General features: G+C 40.0%; 2 protein-coding genes across 7 annotated transcripts in view; both read right to left on the reverse strand.

Annotated features, from left to right (window-relative positions):
• Positions 1-12,451, reverse strand: part of ZZZ3 (zinc finger ZZ-type containing 3) — a 57,475-nt gene extending 45,024 nt beyond the window's left edge. For 2 of the 4 annotated variants that reach the window (XM_030953963.1, XM_030953960.1), the window contains exon 1: positions 12,338-12,451. The gene's annotated coding sequence lies outside the window, so the exon portion shown is untranslated. Of the gene's footprint in view, positions 1-9,011; positions 9,183-11,900; positions 11,934-12,337 lie in introns of those variants that run through there. The other 2 variants (XM_030953961.1, XM_030953962.1) reach the window with 2 other exon arrangements.
• Positions 12,452-22,856: 10,405 nt separating this feature from the next.
• Positions 22,857-24,256, reverse strand: part of USP33 (ubiquitin specific peptidase 33) — a 36,196-nt gene continuing 34,796 nt past the window's right edge. For all 3 annotated transcript variants that reach the window (XM_030953296.1, XM_030953295.1, XM_030953294.1), the window contains exon 24: positions 22,857-24,054. In XM_030953296.1, the coding sequence (XP_030809156.1) occupies positions 23,897-24,054 (158 nt within the window). In that variant the 3' untranslated portion in view covers positions 22,857-23,896. The remainder of the gene's footprint in view (positions 24,055-24,256) is intronic.

Raw genomic sequence — 24,256 nt, forward strand, 5'->3', positions numbered from 1 at the left:
AAGACCAAAACCAGTATGATCAGCAGCTTTCTGAATATGCCATAGATAGAGTTTGGAATCTCTGGAGTATGAATTTGAAAATAATCAATAAAAGCAGTTAAAAAGGTAGAAATCATAATAGTTTGCTTATGCACATTTACATTTTTAGAGTAAAGACATCAGGCAGAAGGCTTTATATATGGTTCTTTTTAATAATACACAACTTACAGTTTGCCAGTGATGTCCTAAAAAAGCCTTAGTGGCTCTTTCTACGGCATAGTTTTTACAAAGTATTCTAAGGAATTTAACAGCACTATAGCAAAACAAATGCAGTACTTATTCCTTACTTAGTACCTCTGAAGAGCTGACATGAAATATCTAGTAAGGATTAACTTGACAAATGTAGTTTATATACCATCCATAAAACTGCTTAACCTTTTAAAAATAATATAGAAAAAAATCCCAACCCCAACTGCCAGTTATCTTCAAGAACATCTAAAATTTCTGTAAAAAGATACACAATTATTCAGCTGTGAACAACTGTATTACTCACAGCACAATGCTGTAGCCATGAAAGAAGAAAAATAAATACAGTAAGAACATATCTCCTAGGCAGCCTTTGCTGTATCTTGAACACACAAAGCCCTCATAACTCAGTGATATATTATCTCTCCTAGGTCAATAAGCAATTAAACACATTCCTTCCTTGATAACAGTAGGGAAAAAACCCTACATAAAACCCTCATACCTTTAAAGATTAAGTTTCACAGTATCTGAGGACATACCTTTGCTGTAAGATCCTAGAATTAATGGTTACTTTATCTGGTTTATCTCCTTGGTGTTCTGCACAAAGAAGCTATCCCAAATTTTGATTATTCTTACTGCCCTCTTCTGTATTAAGTCTAGCAGACAGATCAGTGTGGGATAATAATATTCAAAGCATGGCCTATGTATGTCATAGATTTTTACCACAGAATAGTTAATATTTTATGTCATGACCCCTTTCTATTAATACTCAACTCTATTTACTTTATCTGACAGTGAAAACTGAATTGATGTCTTTACAGAAATGTCTATCAGAAGACTTTCCTGAGCACTAATAGCTGATTTCAAGTCAGGGTTGGGCTTTTTTGCATAAAGTTCTTTTATTCTTATGCATTACTTCACATTCCTAACAATGAGTTTCTATTTTAATACCCATTTGCTCAGTTTTTTGAGATTCTTCTGACTCAAGACAGTGGTGAAATAAAGAGTCATCAAATTCGTATCACCACAAGACTAGAGAAAGGGTTTTCTTCTGCAATCACTGAAATAATATTATTGAAATATCACTATCAGTATTTATAAAAATTGAAATTACCATCTTCTAAACATCTGCCTATTTTGACTTAAAATGCCCCTCTCAAATTACACGCCAGCTAATGTGGGCACTGCTTCCTTTCTGAGTTCTGCATGCATACTGTTTGAATTATCCTTGCTCAATTGAGGAAAGTATTAAAACTTTTTTTTTTAATTGCTCTAAGTGATAAGAAAGGAGCAACTCTGCAATGTATGTGTATTTAAACAGCCACTATGGAAATAAAAATGCAAATCCATGTGTGAGACACCAGAATCATAATTAAAAATACATTGGTGAGCCCAGGGGCCTATGTCAAAGGTTACCCATCCATCAACAATGAAGGTTACAAAGACAGCAAACAGATTTTTTACAGACTGAACTCTCTTTCAGCAGCTGGCCTGACTTCCAAAGGTTTTCACTGTCACTCCAAGTGGGTAACTCTCATAAGGATCTTGTCATTTTGCATCTGAACTACTGCAATGGTCCTTTCTCTGCCCCTGCTCAATTACATCCATTTAGACACTTCCCAAAAGAGCATTTCCTTCTTTATTGTTTTGTCCAAGACACCACTTTCCCTCCACCTTCCCATCACAGCAATCAAAACCACACCCATCAACATTCCCACTCCTTTATCAACAGGGTGGGATTCACAGGCTAGTGGTGAGCCTTCAATCATTCTCTCTTTAATTTTGGAACAAGAGTTCCCAGGTGAGGTTTCATTTACCATTAAGTGATTTAATCTACAAAAACAATCAATCCCACTCCCCTGTAACTCGGGCACATCATTCCTACTTTTCCCATGCATTTGCTTTTGTGTTCAATCCAAGCTCACAGTGAGCTGATTTGGAAATCACAGGTCCCTACAAAAGAGTCATTTTTGTTCTAGTTTCGCTTCCTAGACAGGCTCCCTGTAACGGTGAAATAAGCACAGGTGCCAGTGGAAAACAGGGCCCATGAGTTTGCATTTGGTGACAGACAGTCCTTGGATCAGGTTTGCTGTAATGTGAAGCCCTTCTCTCAGGCTCTCCCTTATGCTTTGTAAGCCTAAGCAGCACGGGTGCTCCTCTTATCTTGGAATTCTAAACTTCCATGCTGAGGATAGAAGTGTTTTCTAACTGATGCACAGGACTAATTCCAGCAGGTTATTGTTTCCATCTATATATAGCTATATATCCAGCTATAACCTGTATTATTCTGGAATTGTGAATGCTGGGGAAACATTCTTCATGTCTGTTTCCACACAGCAAGAGGTCACAGCATCGTCTTTTACTCTATTTTCATTCTGGTTAAGTGTTCGCTTTAATATAAATCTGTTAAAATTCTATTGAAAACTTAACTGAAATCCAGCTGATGCAAGTTTTCACTAACAGAGTCTGAGGCACAAAAGAGAGGCATCTGAGGGGAAAAAATCCCTGCAAACTTTCTGTATTCTTATTTGTTACTGATTCAAACCCCTGGACTCTTTTTGACATTTCATCATGAAAAGTATGGTCAGTGAAGGTCAAAAAAGCAATAGTTGTCCACACTTCAACAGAAGCTAATTTCTAAGTATTAGAAAAGCAAACTTTCCTTTCAAGGCAGTTGCAGGAGTGAATCAAGCAGGGAAGCCATGCTACAGCCCACACAAAGGAAGGGCACATTTAAAGGAAGAGAAGCAAACACAACTTAAACTGGAGCTCATGCCACGTCTGCAAATCAGGCCTGCTGACAGAACAGACAGGATGAGAAGAAACGTCCACATGATTATTTGGTACAAGTCATATAACAAAGCTGCAGTGACACATGAATCCAAACTGAAAATGGTACCAAGAATATCACACAGTAAGCTTCTCCAGAGCATTCCTGTTTCTCACAATCTCCTGACTTCTGGGGACAGTTTCTTCAAGGGAATTTCTTTGGCCAAGTAAATACAGACATCCACCAATCTAAAAAGTTTTTTTAAAGGGTAGCTGATCTAACTGCAACTGATTCAATTATGAAATACACCCTAAAAGCAGTACACAAGGTCTGATCACCAGAGTTACCTCTCAAGTGGAAAATCAATGAGACATGAGTCACACAGGATAAAATGACAGTAACTGGCCTGCTTTTACCTCCAGAACCCAAAAGAGAGGCAAAAAATTCTCTCTATTTATTCAGAATTCTGATCAAAGAAAAAAATAACCTTTCATGTAAAAGGTGAATTTCCAATAAAACTGCTTCTGGGCTTGAATCAACCAGAGATATTTTCAGATCATGAGAGATGTAACTGAAATTCATCAATATTAAGAAGAAATTTGTTACCTGTATTGCTGGCAAAGGTTTCTGGTTGATTTTTTTTTGAGGTGCAGTTAGAACAACAACAGAAGACTTCCTATCAAGATCTTAATAGCAACAAATCTGTTCCTGTACACTTGTATAATCTGAATGGTCCTGACAGCAAACTATACTCCAAAAAGCAACCAACTTATGAGAATAGAGGATTCTCAAGGATTTGCAAAATTCACTTTGGTTCAACAATTCAGACCTCCAAAATACATGTCAAGAAATCTGAAAAAGACTTCACTTTGAGATGGGGTAGGTGTGGGCAGCTTTATTTGCACTAGGACATCATACAAGGAGTGAATGTTTCTCATTGTCCTTTTCAGCACTGGCTGTCAGATAGCAGATATATGAAGAACCTTTTTCATCTGAAGTATTTTAGGAATCCTCTTAACAAAGGATCATTGAATTCCCATGATCCAGAAAAACTCTCACCTGACCTCACTTAAGAGAAATTATGTAACTACACTTTATTCTGTTAGAAACCACTTCCTCACAGGTGCATTTAAAAGTATCCACGCACATGAAACGTAATTGCACTATAGCAGCCTCTACAATAATACTGTGAATAAAGATTTTTTTCAGTCTGCTTTTTTTAGAATGCACTGAATATAGCAGAATTTCCAGAAAACTGATGGAATAAACATCACAATTCCGCTGAAAACAAAACACTGCTTAAAAATAAAAAAACCCCAATAAGCTATACTGGCTTCTCATTTTGCCTATTTTCCCAAGGTTAAATAACTAAATAAACAAAACCAGAAATGTTGACAAGTGAGGATTGAGAAGACCTCAGAACATTTAGCTAGCTTTTTTTTTCCTGAAGTCTAGCTTTTAAGGAAACCTCCAAAGAACAGTGCTAGCAGCATAGCAAGGCATAGAAATATTGTCAAATCTTTTCAAGTGACAATTAGATTAGTTACTAACAAAAGTAATACAATCATGCATCCCTAACCAGTAAAACTTGCTGCTAGTTGTACTCTGACTTTTAAAGACATGTACATTGAAAGCACAAGTAAATGAAAAGAAGGTAATGGGCGGATAACATGTACTAATATATTCTAATTTCAAACTTATTAATAAGATTCAATTTTTGAAGTTGCCTTTTTTTTTTTTTACATTGGAAATAGGAAAATAACCCAAAGCAAAGAAACCATGGCATCTGCTGAAATGTTAACAGCTTTCTACTCCAAATCTTTAGTCAGTCACCACCTATACACCACTCCAGTCAACTCTGCAGGAACAGCTGCTCCAAACTCCAGGTTAAAGCTGCCTTTTCCAGGCACTTCTGTCTGACAATTGCACCTCCGTTCCAGCTCTTCAGGTGGAGCTTAGGGAATAGGCACAACTGCCTAAGACTTAAGCCTTTGTGCCCTTACTACATGAGATACCATGATCCCTTTACAATAGGCTACAAAAAACCCTCTGTACTGCAGTGATACATAGAAGGGAAATCCCTGGAAGACTTAATATACTTGAGAAAAGGAACAATTCCTTTTCTGACATCAGTCTAATATGGGGAACAGTGTTTGCATTCTTCCTTTATTGATTTCCAGGTTTATATAAGCAAACACTACACCAGGATCTAAACCCAGTGCCCTGTCAGTTAGCAACACTTTGTTTCTTGATGGTTTAGTCACAATTTGCCATCAAGTATAACAAAGACAATGCTGATAGCCTGTGCAATGGAAATACACATAAACTTTAATCCATATAAATGGTGAAATCGAAAAATGTACCAGAAGTCTAATTACAATTAGGCTATAATAGATTGAAAGCATTATTTTATCTAAACCCTCTACACTCTTTTGAAATGGCTCAGAATGTGACATTTGTTTCCCTTTAACTCTTTCACTAATTCCAGAGCACAGACATATGTGACACAAAGCCTATCCTTCACTTGCCCTTAACCCTGAGGCAGCTTTGTCAAATTTCAAAAATCAGAAATGCCTGAACAAGGTCATATGGGATGCAGACAGTTGATTTTGAACAGAAAAAAATGGAGAATAAGGCATTAAACTGAATTTAGTTCAGAAAGTTCTATCAAATTGTTCAGTACTTTTAACTCTAAAAAGCTTTAACTCATTTGTATCAAGGTTAGCTCTTCCAGTGTAATCAAATATTTTTAAATCATGCAAAAGAGTCCCAAAGGAGAAATTTTATATAAAACTAGGATATGTAGTAGACAGGACACATTTCTGTTCAAGCTTATTTATACTGCTATTACACAGCAATGTGCATAAAAGACTGAAATCTATTCCTAATACGTGGAACACAAAGTGATTTTAAATAACAAGATATTTATATAACAAACCCTTCAGGAACCCTAAGACTTGATCAGTGGTGATTAACCCCCAACATCCATGTCTCAGATATTCACTGTCATCTCGATTTTATAGAGAGGTGAAGCTGCATGGCGTGCTCTATTTCAGAGCCTGGAATGCACCTGACTCCCTGGTTCATTAGAATTGATCTTCTGAGCTTTGCTTCTCTTCAATGAAGTCTTCTGAAAGACTTTGACTCTAGCTCTGTTTCTTTCTTTTGGATCACTAAAACCACCTAAAGGCAAGTCAAAGATATTAAATCTACAATGAAAACTCTATTAAAGTTACCTTCAATATTACATTACAGACGGCTTTAATAAATACTTCACAAAAATCCTTTAATGAATATATTTGATTGAGGGTTTTTTACTACATCTTGCAACTGTTACATCACTATTTTTTTTCTCCACCATGTTGTTTTACTCTTTTAAATCATGGCCAGCAATATTACAAAAATCTAAAAATGACCAGAGATCTAATGCTAAGAAGTCATCTTATCTCCTGTGCCAAGGACAGAACTACACTTCAATCACCTCTAAAAGGAGGTTATTTAACCTTTTCTAGAGCACTTTCAGCAATAGATATCCCATTACTTCCCTCAGATATATAACCCTGTGATTATCTGTCCTGGATAGATAATCTTTCCTGAAGCTGGAAAGTTTTCCCTGACATCAAAATCTCTTTTAATGCTCCTCAGGACTATTATTTCTTTTCCCACCTAGAGAGAACAGTTTATTACATTATTCTCTGTTGCAAACTTTGTTACCACATTTGAAGCCTATTATTATGTCTCCCCATCTCTGCTAAAGTCTAAACAAGTACAATTCTTTCAGTCCCTTCTCAAAGGTCATTATTGCAACTCTTCTCTAAATACTCTCAGCTGGTCCAAATCTGTTGGAAGCAGAGTAACAAGAACAGAGACACTGCATTATCTGAGACCTTACACTGAGGCTGCAGAGCAACTTCCCTCTCACATGCAACAATCCTGTTCATAAATCCCACCGAGATCCTGGTTTTCACAGAATTGTCACGACTCCACTGTGTTCATTTTGTGATTCAGGTGCTTATTTACAGAACTGTTGCCCAGCCAAGTGTTTCTCATATTTAAATTTACTATTTCTAGCCAAAGGTGCTGTTTTGTGTTTCTCTTTACTGAACTGCATCCTATACAGTTCAGGTCATTCATCCAGTTTTCCAAGACTATTTCACACTAATGCTTACATTAACTCCCAGATTTGTCCTGTCCTGGCAATTAGTAAATCTGCTATGTTCTATCACCCAGGCCATAAAACAAAAAAAAAGACCAAGAGTAAATTCAAAAATACAACTGCAAAAGACACACCCATGCCTTCATCTCCAATGTTCTTAAAACATTTATTTAATAAGTAACTAAGCAGCATAGCAGAACTCCTCTGACAGTATCTATCTTTGGTGTTTCAAATTCCTTGGCTGTGGAGATAACATTCCAAACTTCAACACCACTGCACAGGCAGAGTATGTTTCAAACACAAACATACACAGGAGGCTCTGTCACTCTCCTCCCTCTTTAATTCATTTCTGTGTGGCACAGTAACCCAGTTGCATAGCTTCTCCAGTTTGCAATCTGGGCTCCTTGTTTTTCCTTCCTAAACTAGAGATTCTTCAATTCACACAAAAAGCCCCTGCACTGCTAGCTCTGAAAAATTCAGCTCTCATGGACATATATATATGCTAATAAAACTAAAATATCAACAAAAAGCAGGATGTTATAATTTAGGTACCAACAGGTAAACTCTCAGGAACACTCCCTTCCTCTCTGACTTCCAAATTTTCTAACTGAAGTGTTTTTAACAAAATCAGAATCATCCTTCTTAGGCAAAAAAAATCAGCTACTTCTCATGACAAGAGACTATTATATTCCCACTTCTCTGCTACTAACATATAAAGATGACCTTTTACACTTCTTACTGATACTTTGTCAGCACATATGCACCCCCCAAAAAAACCAAATATTTGTGTTTAAATACTGTATTTAAATCTGAACTACTAAAAACATCTTTGAAATATTGGACAATCAAATTGTCTATCTTGCCAACATTCATATTCCTTTGTCCTGTGATGAGGTTCAAAAGACCAGAAAAACTGGAGAGCAGTTAATAGCAATCCAAACCGCTGCTACAAGGAGAATCAACTCTTTTCTGAAGCAACAAGAGACAAAGCAGTCAGCTGTATGCAAAGCAAAAATACTGAAATTCAGTATCAGGTAAAACTTTACCATGGGGTGAGTGATGGAGCTGCTGAAACAAGCAACACAAGGAGGAGCTCTGCCATCAGAGGGAATGATCCCAATATACTTCCAAGGGCAGGGGATTGGACTCACTGAGCTTTATGCTTGTCTGTCTTTAACTGAATTCACTGTAAGCATCAAAACACTGAAGTAACTCTAAAGAACAGTTATTGTAAGTTAAGCTACTAAGCTTTTGGACAGAAGATACATCCAATTGCCTGTATAAGGGAAAGCAATTAAATGCAAACGGTTAATTAGTATTCAAATTTTGAATACAAACCATACAAATTATCAACCTACAAACCCTAGGTATTTTGATTATAAAGCTGCATTCATAAGGGAATATTTTTTAAAGTCTTTTTGTTTGGAACAGAAGTGTCCAATAACAACACACCATTTAATGTTCAGCTCTGCACTTCTGAAGTGTCTTTAAGAGTTACTCAAACAGAAGGAAGGTTTTCAGAAAACTGCAACTACCATGATGGTTCTTTTACAACCACAGCAGTTTTTCAACCACAAACCATGTTTACAGTGTTCTTAAAACTGGAACAATATACCCTTAAGTGTTAGAGTAAAGTTTACCAGGAGCCAATTCTTATCAGCAGCAGCATGACTTGCAGCAAAGAACACTTAATTTGGAAACTAAAAAAAAATAAACCCTCACTACAGAAGTGAGAAAGTTTCTCAGTTTCTGCAACTTCACTCACACCTACAGAAGTGGCAGATTTTTTCTTCTTCAAGGTTTTTAAGGACAAGGTCTACAAATATCTGTCTGGAATAATACAATTTGTTTTAAACCAACCTGAGAGAAAGGGAACAATAGGTCCTACAGTACTGCATTTCTGGAACTGTGAGTGCAATCTCTATATATGGATGCAAGTGCCAAATACTTGATGAATAAATTCTCTCTTGAAATTTGGTTCCTTATGACCAGAGAGACCTGTATCAGCAGTTCCCACACAATGCAAAGACTCTGGAAAAACCAAAACAAAGCAAACCTCAATAGATTAGTCCTAGAGATCTTAAAGAGGGGTGGGGAAATGTGAAATATAATTTAAAAGAAGAAAAAAACCCAAAACAAAACAAGAAAAAAAGCACAACTGGAAGCAGGGCAGACTGCAGAGACTTCTGTTCCAGCCTCCCCAGCACTTTTAGAAACGTTAAGAAACACATTTCTTATTTCCCTTATGGTAAAAGAGCAGAGTATAAGTCTTTCCACTTTGTATCAACCAAACAACTATTATTGATCAGAAGTCAACCTAAGTACCTAAAATGATCTGGAAGAACCAAACACAGACAAATAGACCAAAAAACTCCAACCAACCAATCAACCAACCAAAAAAACCCCACAAGAACTTTAAGTCTCCTGGAAATACGGGGAGTGTAAAGCCTTCATTCTGTATGAGACTAAGGACAGCATATCTCACTATGTAATCTCACTACACAAGTATGTTAGAAACACTGATAAACATCAGAGCAGTCACATGCTGTTCAGCTGTAGAACAAAAGCCCTTATTAGGACACATTCCCAAATTCTGTGAAATAAAGATCTCGTTACTTTTGCATATTAAATCCATAATAACATCAAGGCAAAGAATCCCATTTGCTATTTCTCTTTTTCCAGAAATGTTAAAAATGATGAGACAAGACACATGATTGAGCTCCATCACTAAATACCTCAATAATTAAGCTATTTAATACAGCCTCTCACTTAGCAATTATACACTTCGAGTATGCAAGGCAAAGGAAAAATCATTTCACTTAACAGTGGTACAACTGAGAATTGCAACAACTACCTATGACAGACTAAACAACCAGAAACAGAAATGATCAGCAGTATTTCAATGTAAGGTCATTCACTGCTGCTCCTTCCTGACACACACGGCTGCACTGCATAACACTCCTCACAAAAAGCCTTTAAATTCAAGCCTGTATTTCAAAGCACAGAATTTTTTAATGGAACAAACATGACAGTGCTGGAAAAAGCCTGAAAGCAAAGTTGTTTAGGTTCTTAATGACTTGCTAGAAGTCACATGTCAAACTGACTTAACTGCTAAGCCCTACTAAGGTAATGGGAAGTTTCCTCACTTGAGCGACAATTTTCACCTGACAGTTATTTTTTTGAACATTTTTCCCACATACTCTTTAGAGAGATGCATTTTTCTCCCCTGCTGTTTAACAAACACCATGTATTTTTCCCCTACACTTTTTCCCACTTCTGATTAAGCAAGTATTACTACTATTAAGGCAAAAGAGAGTACAGTAAGATTAAAAGATACTTGAAAACAAACTACAACAGCACTTTGTCAACTTCTTTTCCCAGAAGTTACACTTGCTTATGTAAAGAATCCCATTTTCCTAACCCCAAACCTACCAGTCCCTACTAGATGACCAGTCCTTGGAGCAGCTAGCATGGGAAGCGAGTATCTAACCACAGGTTAGAAATACACCCAAAAAGCATGTTCTTAAGAGGTTGCACAAGTCAGTATTTAATGTAAAATACAGGGTACACGTAGAGCTTCACTTAAAAGCCTCAGTAAACAATCACTACGTAGTGACTGGTACAGTATAATGACAGTATCAATGGAAAACATGCAAATACATGTACAACCACAGAAGAACTTCTAGTTTTTTTAATAATAACTAGAAGCATATTTACAAAATAAAATTTGGAGCATCAAAGCCTCAAAAACATATCCTTAAAAAAAAATTAGTCTCAGTTATGTGTTAGCCTAGAACCAGATTAGCAAAATACTCCAAGACTACAAAACCTGCCAACGTTACTGGATAAAAACAAGGACAGAATGCAAAACACCATAAGGAAGAAGAAGAACCATATGCTCTCCCTTGAAAGAGATCAGGATTAGGAGACAAAGGGAATATTGCTGAGCTGGGACACTTGGATACGACTGGAATAATTTTTTTAAATACAAGAGAAAACAGAACTGCATGTTACAAGTTTGTGCTGTAACGGGACATATATCACAGCCTCCATCGAGAGCAGACTTGGGATGTTCAAGAGCTCTCTTTCGGGGCCCTGCATCCTCAGCCATCAGCGCCCGTGTCCCTGCGGGGCAGGCACCGCTTGGGCTGCCCAGCAGAACCCGGCCGGGAGCGGGGGCGCAGCCCGGGCAGGGGCGCGGGGCAGGGCAACAGGGCAGGGCAGCAGGGCACGGGCGCGGGGCAGGGGCGCGGGGCAGGGGCGCGGGGCAGGGGCGCGGGGCAGGCCGAGCCAGCGGGACACCGCCGGGGGCCTGCGGCTGCAGAGTGGCCGAGGAAGGGCCCGGGAGCTGCGGCTGTGAACAGGGGCCGGCAGCCAGGAGCGCGGCATGGCCGGGGCAGCGCGGGGAGCTCGGGGACAGCCGCTGCGGGGTGGCACGGCGGGGGCGACCCAAGGGGCTCTGCGGGCACCCGCGGCTGGCGGGCCCCGGGCGCGGGGACGGGGGCGGAGCGGCGCGGGGGAAGCGGCGGGACGGGGAAAGCCCGAGGCGGGGGAGGGAAGGGGGGGGCGGCCGCGGGCAGGCACGGGGTGATGTGAGGTGAGGCGGGGGCAGGGCCGGGGCGGGGGAGGAGGCGGCGGCGCGGAGCCAGTGGCGCTCCCCGGGGCGCGCGCCCCGCCCGCTCCCGAGCGCCCGTTCCGCGGCGGGAGGGGCGGCGGGTCCCGGTCCCGCCCCCGGCCCGGTACCATTACCCAGCGCGCCCAGCGCCGCCGCCATCCCGCACCCGGCCCGCTCCCGCGGGAGCCGCGCGACCTCGCGAGACTTCCCGCCTGCCTGCCTTCCCCCGCCCGCCCCTGCCCCCGCCTCCCGCGCACCGTGCCCGCGCGCGCCTCAGACACAACATGGCGGCCGCGGCGCCGCGCACGTGCCCCGGGGCCGCCGCGCCGGGCGCGCGCACACGTAAAGCCGGGGGGAGGCGGGGCCGCCGCGCACGCGCAGGAAGCGCCACTGCGGGCCAGCTGATTCGAATGGGGCGCGCGAGCCACCACCTCCTCCCCGCACGCGCTGGTCACGTGGGGGCTTCCCCCGCTCGCTCCCTCCTCCTCCTTCCCCCTCCCCGCGCGGGTTCCGAACTCGCCGCCGCCCGGGGCCCCCCCGCCCCTTCCCCGGGGCCGGGCCGGGCCCTCACCTGGCGCCCGCTCCTCGGCGTGGCCGGGCCGCGCAGTCCCGCTCGCTCCCTCCGTGCCGCCCGCACCAGGCGGCGGCTCCGCACAGCGCCTGCTCCCCTCAGCGCGGCGGCGGCTCCTTCCGCTTCCTTCCCCTCCCCCCGCGCTGCGGCGGGACCCGCTCCCTGCAGCTCCCCCTGCCGGCGGAGCGCGGCAGCGGCGCGGGCCGGGAGCGCAGCGCGACCGGGCAGGTGTCTGTCTGACTGTCTGTCTGACTGTCTGTGCGCCGGGCGCCCCGAGGGACGGGGACAGCTCCGCCCGCGCGGGCGGCGGCAGTGGGACGGCGGGCGGCTCCGGGCGCCCCGGCCCCGCCGCCGGCAGCGCGGGAACTCTCCAGGGCTGCCGGGACGGGGAGCGCGGCTCGGGGGCAGCGCTCGGCTGGCTGGTGATCCTGCCCCCAGTGCCAGCTTCGTGCCCCCAGAGCGGGGCTGCTCGGTTCGCAGCTCCTGAATAATTTCCACCACGGTGTCCCGACTGAGCTCAAGCTGTGCCGCAAAACAGGCTCCGTGGGGTACTCATGCCCTCTGGGTTATGACTAAATATTAATCGATTGTGCTTTCAAATGTCTTCCTGTAGTGCTGCTTGGTTCTCAGCCCAGCGGTGTGCGATCACCAAGAGTTACTACTACCTACCGCCCACAGCCTGCTCTAATACATCATTTACCTGTACTCCTACAGAGACAACAAAACTACTGTCTGTCTCTGACTATTCTTGAGCTTCTCATTGCTTTTTTCCTGAAACACCACAGTTAAAATGCATTTGGAAGAGTTTTGTGTATACAAGAAACACAGTGACTCACGTTTTCTGTTAAAGGCTAATGAAATTCAAAAAACCTTTCTCTTAATAATAATTAACATTTCTAGATTGCTGGAAAATCCTTAGGTAAAACAGTTGTCTGTAACAGAGTTAAGTATTGCAGAATATTTTCAGTTGCTTTTAAAGGTAGTGACTGTATTCAAGTGATAGATACTTTTGTAAAGAAAGCACATTTAATAAAATCCTAATTATCCAAATTGCAAGTCTAGTCATACAGACATTCCTTCTGCAGAGTCTGCAGAAAAACCTCAGTAGCTTTTTCCACGCTCCCAAGCAGTTCTCACTTTTCCCTACATCTTGCTGACTTGGAAGTCTTCTGCGATCAAATTCAAACCAATAGAAATCCCACGAGAGAGAGAGAGGGAAATTTTCTCTCGATTCTGTGCCGCTCTCTCGCAGCCCTGTTGTGCATGTGCCCGAGCAGGAGCGGTGTTCTCATTACTGCAGGAGCACCTGTGTGCACTAAAGCGCTCTGCCTTGCAATCCATTTAGAAATATGCTCACTTAGCTGAACAGCTGCAATGGCTGAGGATATTATTGCATTGCAGACAAGCCTTAGTGCTTCCACAGGAGAACTGAGGGTTCTGCTCAGCTGCTTCTCAGCAAAATCGATTGGGTGTTTTGATGGTGGTTTTTTTTCAGATTCCCGTGCCTCTGCAAAGACGCAGTTGAGCAACAGACCTGTCCGACTCCAGGGGCTGCTCACATGGGAGGCAGCACTTCCCCCACCCCTGCCCCACAGTCTTTCCTACTGCCCACTCTGCTGCTCCTCTACACACACGGTAAACCAGCTGGATTTCCTAAACCACCAAGAAGCTGCTCCTGTTTCTGGTGTGTTCGTTTTCATCTAGAAATTAAACTTCATTGGCTCACCACGGGGCTGACGAGACCCAGCATGAGAGATGGGGGAGGGAGTGCTGCCAGTAGAGGCAAGGAACCAGGCAATCCTCCTTTGGCAGAAGCAACTTTTTGGCAACAGGATTAAACCAGTCCGACTATACTGTAACCACACCCTACACCAGGATTTGTCTTCAATTCACACTTAAATATTAGCTTCTGCCATCTTGCCTAAGAAGCAGTGACGCCTAGTGATGGAAGGTTAACAAAGACCTGTTAACCTGTTAATGGTGTGATGTTTGAGCTCATGGTTCCTGCTAATGAAAGGGATACTCCTCAGGCTCTTGCCCCACCTCTGCACCCTCCCTGCTTTTCCCTGGATTTAATCCAGCCATTGTGTACCTAACTGTGTAGTTTGGCTCTGTTAACCTTCCAGAGGAAAATTAACAATATGCAAAGAAGAGAAAGCAGTCCAAGTGTAGTAATGCTTGAGATCAGGTTCACTAACACCTCCACCCAAGAGAATTTACATTAAAACCTGGAGAAACCTGCTTTGTTTGAAGCTGCCCGAGGCTCTAAATCTACTCAGATGTCCACACAGTTCAAAATCTTTTTCACCCACTCGTGCTATCCTGCATCCCCTTCTCTACAGTATCCTATAGCAGCTCTGAAATCATTCCTAAGTGTAAAGGAATATACTCCTGCCTAGCAGCACCACAGTGCATTCTCCAACACATTTTCACTTCCAGTTGGTGTCCCTTGTTCCTCATATACTCTACCCAAACGATGTCACATCTCCAGTTCTTGTGGCTGCAGCTTCCTCTGTGCTACAGCATCTATCTTGTACCAGTAACTGGTAGCTGCATTTATTATGGGCACCCTTAAATATTACTCATTTATAAGGCAATAACAAATTCTCAGGCTTCATCAATGTTGGTAGTGGGAAAAAAAAATCCCAAACCACAAAACACAAACCACAAAAAAAACCACCCTCTATTCTGATCAGGGGATAATGGTGTTAATGACAACTTTTCATCAAGCTACAATGGGACAAGCTATAAATTAGTAGATCAGACCCCTCCCATAGCAGCATTTTCTACAAGAGCAGAAGTTTTATATCCCTCCATGCTTGTGGGATGCCTTAGCTCACGTTTGTGCATGGAAAATTGCCAACATTACAAGTTCCAGCTTTGATGAAGCTGTGACACAGCTCCTGCTTTCAGCAGCAACATCACTGCTCCCACTCACCTCAATCCATGAAATTGCTTAATTGCTTCTCCTATTATTAGAGCAAATAATATGTGATTTTTTTTTCCTGACAAAAGATTAATGAAACTCACTCGTTGGAACTCAGCACAATTGAGAAGCTGAGCCTAAGGACATCTAGGTTAGTTCTGACAGCCGCTCTGCTCTCTTTCCCCCATGCCCTCCAAAGAGCATTAACAAGCTATTACTGGTTCCTGCCCCGGCTCTGGTTAAACGGGGCTTATGTCCTTGGCTACAGCTCTGGATCTACACTGGCTCGTCAAGAGGGCATGCAGGACAAGGGAGATTATGGCTCAATTCAGATCCAGAGGCTTATTTCATCTGACTCAAGCCTTGGACAGTGAGAATTTTCCTAAAGCCAGATTAGGTTCTGTTGGGTCAACTTCCATGGCCCAAACCGAATAAAGCATCCTGGATTGGATGAGAGCTGGCTCAGCACAACACTTAGATACCTCTGCATTAATTACTTTGTCACCTCAATAATTTTGTCTGTAGGTACTTTATGGGTGGCACTTTGGAGAAAGAGAAGAAAAAGTACTTGCATTCTTGTATATAGTTACAGAAGATACAGTTATAGAAGGATAGTTGAGACAAAGGAAACAAAAAAAATTAACAGAGTTAAAACAATTTTCTGCTTGAATACATGACACATCCTTACACAGTCATGTCATGTATTGTTATAGGTCCTCTGTTTTGCTCAGTTCTGCCTGCTCAATTCCCTGGAGACCTCCACATTGTGATTTTTTTTCCCATTAAAGCTACCATATATAAAGAATAAATATGAGAAAGGCTAGATTGCCCTCAGTGAAATGTTTCCACTGGTTTTACCTGAAGCAAAATCCTTTAGAAAAACAATTCTGTTTTGTGTCTAACCTTTAAGAACTATTCTGCCTGAAGCCATACTCTACTGATGCATTTAAGTGTGGAATGCCTGGGTTTTATGCCCTTTTTTTTTTTTTTTTTTTTTTGGTAGTAACAAGGTAGGGGGAAATAAAATATCAGCTCTTCATTAAAGAGAACCATCTCCAGTCACTGATAAAGGGTAAGTATATTAGACAATTCAGGAGTCTTACAACCCACACAGATTATTGCAGATTTTACTTCAGTTACTGAAATTAGTCATATTTCATGTTGAAAAAGCAAGTTACCAATCACAAAAGTTAAATGAATTTTTGGAAGTTATTATTCACATTTTCTGTCTGTATATTTAAAGTAGAGACAATCTAATTCAAATTGGTCTAAGAAGCTGCAGTGAAGTAATCTGATACTTGTTTTTAATAATTGAATTAGACTATACTGAGTACTATGCATAAATACTCACATATGAAGTATTCCCATTTAAATGGCTTTTTCTAATTTCAGTAGAGGCTTCAATGTCAGGTTGATATGAAATGACAGCAAGATTGTAGTGCATTATTAAAAAAAACATTCTAGATTGGAACCCAATGAACATAAAAGCTGCACACCAAAAGGAAGATCTTTGTTTTTCAGAATGTATGATTCTTAGTTTTTACTACTCAAAAGTGGGTTTTTATATCTCAAAATAGAAATATTGCTACCTTTTTCAGCCAACTGTACCTTTTTTAATTTGCTTTACTGCAGTTTCTTCAAGCATGTTATTATTGTAGTGTCTGAAATTTGACTCAGGCTTCAAGAAAACAACAATCCAGAGACTGCCAGGTTCTGGAACATTTTACCTATGTGAATCAGGGAAGTTTCGACAAAACAGGATGAAAGGGTGAGCTGGACCTGTATAGGCACAGTGGTTTTGCCCAAGGCTACTAAAACCCTGAAGCCCACATCACCTCCATTTACCTCCCTGGAGCATCCCCATCAAGCAGACTTGGAGTGAGTTTTGTCAGGGAGTTTTAGTCCTTACAGATGTTATCAACTTCTGTCCAAACAATCCCTTTTATCTTTCCTCTCTCCTTCAGACACATCCCTTTGTTACATGTTTGGGAGCACTCTCAGGTAATAGTGGCTCTGCATTAATGTTTTGAATTATGCATAACCTACATGAAGGTGCCTCAGGTCACAGAATATGCCTGTTACTGTTTTGGTACCTTAATATTCCTTCAGGTCTTACAACACAATAAAGGGCTCTATTGTTACTCAAAACTAAACAGTATGTAGAATGTTCAATGTCAGAAAAACATAAATTAGCAGTTTTCAAGTAAGATAGAAATGTCTAAATAAAATAAATAAATAAACAGACCTGGCACACTTCTGCCTAGCCTCTAGGCCCAAACAGAAAAGCTTTTCAGTGACAAGCTTGTGAATTGGGCCCTCTCATACAGGATGTGAAAGATTTAAATAAAATTTCAAACAAACTGCCATCACATAGGAGTGAACACCAGCACCACTGACAGTTTAAGAAGAGATTCGTGGTCAGGGCTCAAATCCAGAATGACAGCAGACCCTTTTCAGATTTAACTCAAAAGCAGAGCAGAAGCACAGAGACTGCCTCTATTCCCTGAACCTTTTCCAACACCTACAGAAAAGAGCTTAGCAAGACCAGTCTCTGCACTTGAGTGTGCAAAGGTAAGGTCACAGATGAAGCTCAGATTCCTACTGATCAAGTTCAAAATACAGATTATCTCCACTACCCTGCTTGGCTGGACAGCAAATTAATTATACTACAAGCAAACGAGGTAAAAGAGAGCATATTTCCCTTACTAAAAATTCATTCAGAAGACAGGGCACTCAGAGTTCATAGCTAATACATGTTTTATTTCTTGCTTCTACAGTTAAATTGTAAACCTTGGTACTACATGAAACACTTAATTGAAAATACTGTCTAAGTGAATTAATAGCTGCCAGTTCATTAGCACTTTGGCATGCATGAGTGCATTTCTTTTGTTATAACTGAAAATCTCAGAGTAACCTTACTTCTGGTGCTAAAGAGACACTGTGTGCAGTGGTGGAAACAAACCTGCATTCACAGTGTGAGCAAGTGCTGCATGTTCATTTGGGTTTGGCATTTTAACAGACACCCAGGGAAGGAGGGGGAAAAAAAACAGTGTATCCCCATGGTAACCAGGACATCTTTTTTTATAATGTTTAACATGTTTAACATTAAACACACTAGACAGAAAAAAATTAGTCACCTAGAAAAATATTCATTTCTGAGCAAAACTATTCATGAACAATGAACATGAAAAGCTCTTGGCAGTGTCCTGTGAGAAATGAAACAAAAATTGCTATTTTTCATTTTTGGCAGCTGACAATTTATTCTAAGCTTTTTTCCTACACTTATGAATCAAATGCCTCCTCTCTTCTGCCCTCTTTATTCTTCTCAACAAAGTACTCCTAGATTTACTTTCTCATGTGCTAAGTTATTCCAAAAGCAGATCTTACTAAATTTTTTTAATGTATAATAAATTGCTTGTGATCTCCAAGTGAAGAAGGAGGAACATATCTGGAAATGAAATCTTCTCAACTTGATTTGTGTTATGAAAATATTTTGTGGATGATGACTCCTTTGCCTCCCATGCTCCCAATGACTAGGAAGAAAAGTGTTTTAAGATTCACTGGCATTGCATAAAGGCATCTCAAAACTGCATAACAAACCAGTGTATTCCTATTATGCCAGCTTTACTTTTTTACTGATGATTCATTTTATACTCGTATATCAATCAGCCAGTCAAGTGTCAGCTGTATTTTTACATGTCCATTCAACAATCAGAACTTGAACTTTTAGCTAATCAACTCAATCTTGAACAAGTCAGAACAGAAAATGAATTTACTTGCTTATTCATCTTATAAACATCCTATTTCAGTGATCAAGTTCTTACTGCATTTTTTTAAAGCCCACACATACACCCATGTGCAACCTATGTGGGAAACTTGCCATCAAGTGACTTTGCATGTTGTACCACTATTAGTCCAGGTGCAGAAAACCTACAGGACAATTCTGTGATGTGTTTCTCACAAATGGACTTTCTTTTTCTAGCTGCATGTCTGAGCTGACACACAGAAGAGAGAAAAATTCTGAGACAGAATAAGTAATTCCAACTTTCTGCAAAAACCACGACTGCCATTGTAAGCAAACGTGTAACATGAGATGCATAAGCATCTTTTATCTTGCTGTGGCAGTGTTCACTGGTTTCTATGGAGAAGCAGACTTGTCACCTTGTTGAATGGCTTAAAGCTAGCCTGAAGCTTAACCTAAGACAAGTCGTATGTTTTAAACAGATATATATTTGTAATATATATATAATAGAACATATTCAAGAAAACAAGTTGCACTTTTCATTGTTAGTGAGAATAGCACTTCTAAAATTTTACTGAACAAGGCTATTTTCTAATCTCCTAAGATTCTGAAGGCTAATATAAACCAAGTTTGTTTGCAACCAGATTAATTTCTGTGAATTAACACTAAAAGTGATTTGTCTTTCTCTGTGACACTTCAGAAACCCAGAAGTCTTATGCTGCTTCCTGCTATTAACTGTCAGCTCTGGGTGGCTTAAGTATAGAGGGAAGCCAGAAAAGCCATCTGTTAGGAAGAATGAGAAAGCCTAGTTGTTTTGCTCATTTCCTGGGCAAAATGAAGACTGAAAGGTTTTCACTGAGAAAACTGCTTAGACTGCACTAAGCCAGATGTATATAGGGAATTCAAAAGGAATAAATGAAATAGAATTTTCTTAGTTCAGTATAAAACAGTTGTATGGCAAATATGAAGAAAGCACTTGGTCCCTTTTAAGCAGATAATATCTAAGTTTTTCAGTAAAATTTACAAATCCCAGGCTTGCTTTTCCAAATGAACTTATATTATGAGTAACGGGGTGCTAAAAAAAAAAAAAAGTCAAATGTTAGCAGTATCATTACAAATAAATGCTTTCTGCTTTAGGAAAAGTAGGATATATAGTGCTGGAAAAACCCAGTCACTGTAAGTTCTGAATCTGAGAAGAAGAATTCTTAAATAATGCATTAGCATAGCATATCAAATTACATTAGATTTCATAAGAAAAATTCAGGACTATTGGACTGTGGGTATATTGAACTTTTGCTTCACAAATGAAAACCTCTTCATCCACATTATAATATAGCCAAACACTTTTTCTAACACTTTATGCTTTTTTATCTTATCTTGAAACAAGCCATTACTGATGGGAGGGCTGACACCCACTACAGCAGTAAATTGAGTGTCAACTAAACAACCTTTATCAAATGTAGCTACTCGAGGTCACTATTCCAGCATAAAGCCCAAAACAATTATTGCAGTGACTCTAGCCATAGTTCAATTAAGATACTGGAGAAGTAGATGATGTGCATTTTAATATACATATATCAAAGACATGTCTATATATAAAAATATGTATGTATAATTCTATTAATAGACATAAGTATATATGTATCCCTATACACAGGATCAGCTTGGATGATACCTGCAGGAACACCTTTCTGGACACCTCAGTTTAAATCATTCAGCAGCCAGACTATTTAGCTCTCACCTTTGAAACACATTACAAAACTGCCTTATTTTACTACTGAGTAATTCAGTAGCTCTTCTGCTATTCTTTTTCCCTCTAATTACACTGTTCAGCTACATTACACAGTATCTGAAGCAGTCTCCTCGATGTTAGGTGTTCAAATGAACAATTAGTTACACTGATTGCAAAAAACCTTCAGAAATGTAGAGAAATCAAGCTTTGAGCTGCTAAGTCCCTGACACCCACCACAGAGTTTTCCCCAGAAGAGAGGATTCAAGTTACCAGACTGAACTGAAGGCTTTTAACAGCTCATATCTAGATTTCCAGGCCTACAACAAGGAGTCCACTGGATTTTTCCCTTCTTGAAGCGACAGTTTCTCTGGCACACAAACACATTACTGTGTTTCCTCAACTTGAAACAAATGAACAAAGAATCCAAATAGTCTGGTGAAAGGCTTATGGAAAAAAATAATTTCCACAGGCCCTTCCTGAGATGCATTCTTTCTTTGCTATGAATCATGACAGCTTTTCCCAGTAAAGGCCTCTCCTTCACCTATTCTCTGAATTATTGCCTTCCCTCCAGCGTACACAAGCCATCCATCTGGAGTTCTCCCACACTGCCTTCCTTTAAAGGACTACTTCCATTTCTGTGACATAATACCCCTTGTAGAGCTTGCAAAGGGCTGAAAGCAAGACAGTCATCCCTTTGGAAGTGTCTTAAAACACATCTATTTATCTCTGCAAACAGAGGGGTTTGGTTTTTTCTAAGCATGACAGAGTTCCAGTGTGAAGATGCCTTTTTCCACAGTGACAAAGGCATTGCACAAACTCTGCTGCTGTGAAGTGTCTCCTTACTGACCTGTATGCATCACAGATTATGCTGAACTATGGATCAGACACCCAGAAGCAAAGACCGACTAGAAGACTTCTAGATTTCTGAAATCAGCTTCCTAAACCCAGCACACGTCCCCACTGCTAAAGCTGAGGCAAATATCTTTGCTTATCTCAGAAAAAAAGTTCAGTATTATCCAGCAATTATTTACACATTGGAAGTCTTGCATTTTCAGCATTCTTTTAAGGGAGAAAACTACTTTTTTTTCAACACTGAGTCTTCTTGCTTTTCCCTTAAATAATCTCAACTTGTATTTATCATCATATAGCATTCAAAATTGGGAACAGTACAGATGAAATCTCACAACAAACACAGCACCAAGTAGAGCAGAATAATTACCTCCTGTGCCTCACATCTGATGCTTTTGTTACTATTACCCAGAACAGGTTTTGTTTTGGTATCACTGGGTCTTAAGTTGTAGTCTGATCTGCTGTAATACTCAGAATACTCAACACAGAACTGCTTCATTCCCTGACAAGCTGATGCCCCTAACACTCAATCCATTTTTCCCTTACAAATTTTACAAGGCCAGTCTATTCTACCATCCCGACTATTAATGAAAACACTGAATAAATTTGTAAGCTTGATCACTCTACTGTGCTTTAACCAAGGAAATAGTTCCTGAGTTTCCAATTAAAAACATCATGTAGGAAAAATACTTCTATTCATTGTTCTTTATCTTTAGTATGTTAAAGAACCTTAAATCAAAGAAAGCTAGAAAACTTTATCAAAAAAAAGAAAAAAAATACTTTAAATAGACTTGAAATCAGACAGTCAGACAGTAGCTCACAGGCCAACATCAGGAAGTTACTAATGACTGTCCATAAACAAGTTAACTTTACCTTAATCAGAAACACAAGTCAGCAGTAAGCACTTGATACATTACAGGGGTAATGTGGTATTAGCTTCAAGATGCTTTATCTACTAACATCAAATCACATTTACCAATACTTACTGTTAGAGGATATTCTCTCTAGGCTGTTATAGATGGCTTTTGAACTAGAATAGCATGAAATCCTTCAAACCAATATGTTTTTAAACTACATATAAAATCATTCAGAGGAATGTTATGTCAGCATTTTCTTACTTTGGAACTAGAACTGTCAACATCATTGTCTAAACTTAAAATGATCAAAAAATACAATTGTATGGGTGTGAGAGCAGTACCACAGCATTACTTCAAAAGTTTTTGTATTTATATAATAAATGAAAAACATCTAGGAAAGCTCCCCCCGCCTATTCCACAGTTAATTTTGGTTTTTTTATTGATCCAGTCTTGAATAATGCTGCTTATTTGGTAACAATATCAGGCAAAAACATGAGCAAGTGTCATTCTGCATTCCAATATGAATAATTCAATAAAGTTTTGCAATATATACATTTTATCCAGCTTCTGACATTAAAGGTCATCATGCCAATGAAAATTCTTAACAATACAATAAAATCCTTCAAATATAAATGCTTACGAATGTAATTCAAGAGACCAGACAATTTAATTTTCTGAAATTTATATCACTCATATCCATAATAATTTTACATTTCACACTTCATGCTCTCAAATGTTACCCTAGAGAAGACTAAATCTTTTTGCCACATATACTATTAAAGACACTAGCCAGGTTTATAGAGCTACAGAAGACTATAATAAGATGTAAAATTTAGTAGTAATAAGTTATGACATTTGCTGACTAAACCATTATTCAGTCTACCCTAATGTTTGAGCCACTCAAATACAATAAGTATTTGGATGTTATATACTAGCCATTTCATATACTTACAGTGCAAAGTAAAAGACAATTTTTTCCTGAGCATTTAGGAAATGAAAATCCTTTTTCTTTATGTTTGATTACAGTCCATTCAAAATATATTCCTCACATACCTAGGCTTGTCAAGACTGTACAATTAAGACAGGCAAAAGTTTGTAGATATCAGAAGCCCAATCAGGAATCAGAAGGGTTACTGAACATCTCTAAAATTTGTCCCTGTTTTTCAAGTCTAAGGATATAATAGGATTTTGAGTTTTAGCAAAAAATTCAGAAATTACATTTTTCCCATGGACCAAAGATTCCAAAATGTACAAACCACATGCCTTCCAAAACAGAGAAACAGTCGCTATTTAAACAAATTGCAATACATATTTCAACTTACTATTCTGTAGTTAATGTAATGCCCAGTGAGCTGTGCCTCCAACAGACATAAGAGAATAAAACTTTTAGGAATGTGTTTTGGGCATTTGTAAGGAAGCTGGATTCCTTACAAGTTCATCTTTTCCTCAATAGCTACAGACCATGAGTTTCTAATTCAATCTTCTCTTCTGTTTGCAATATATCAGGTTCTACTGGAGGAACAGGTGGTCTGAGTATAATCTCTGGACCTCCACCATATATTGACTGAAGAAAATTCCATGTTTCTTCTGATATTTGTCCAGAATCTGCACCTGAAAAATTTTTAACATTTAATTACTATTTAGAATAATTCTTTAATGATCTAAGTCCAGAACAGATAAAAAAAGGAAAAAAATTCCAGATTAAAATTTAAAACTGTGAGCATTCAGATCCAAATTTAACACTACAACCTTTAGTTTTGCTTTATCTTGCACCAGCTGCCAAACCCAATTACCTATTTTGTGTTAGTTTTGT

This window comes from Camarhynchus parvulus, chromosome 8 (genome assembly GCF_901933205.1).
Source record: "Camarhynchus parvulus chromosome 8, STF_HiC, whole genome shotgun sequence".
In the NCBI taxonomy this organism is placed as follows: domain Eukaryota; kingdom Metazoa; phylum Chordata; class Aves; order Passeriformes; family Thraupidae; genus Camarhynchus; species Camarhynchus parvulus.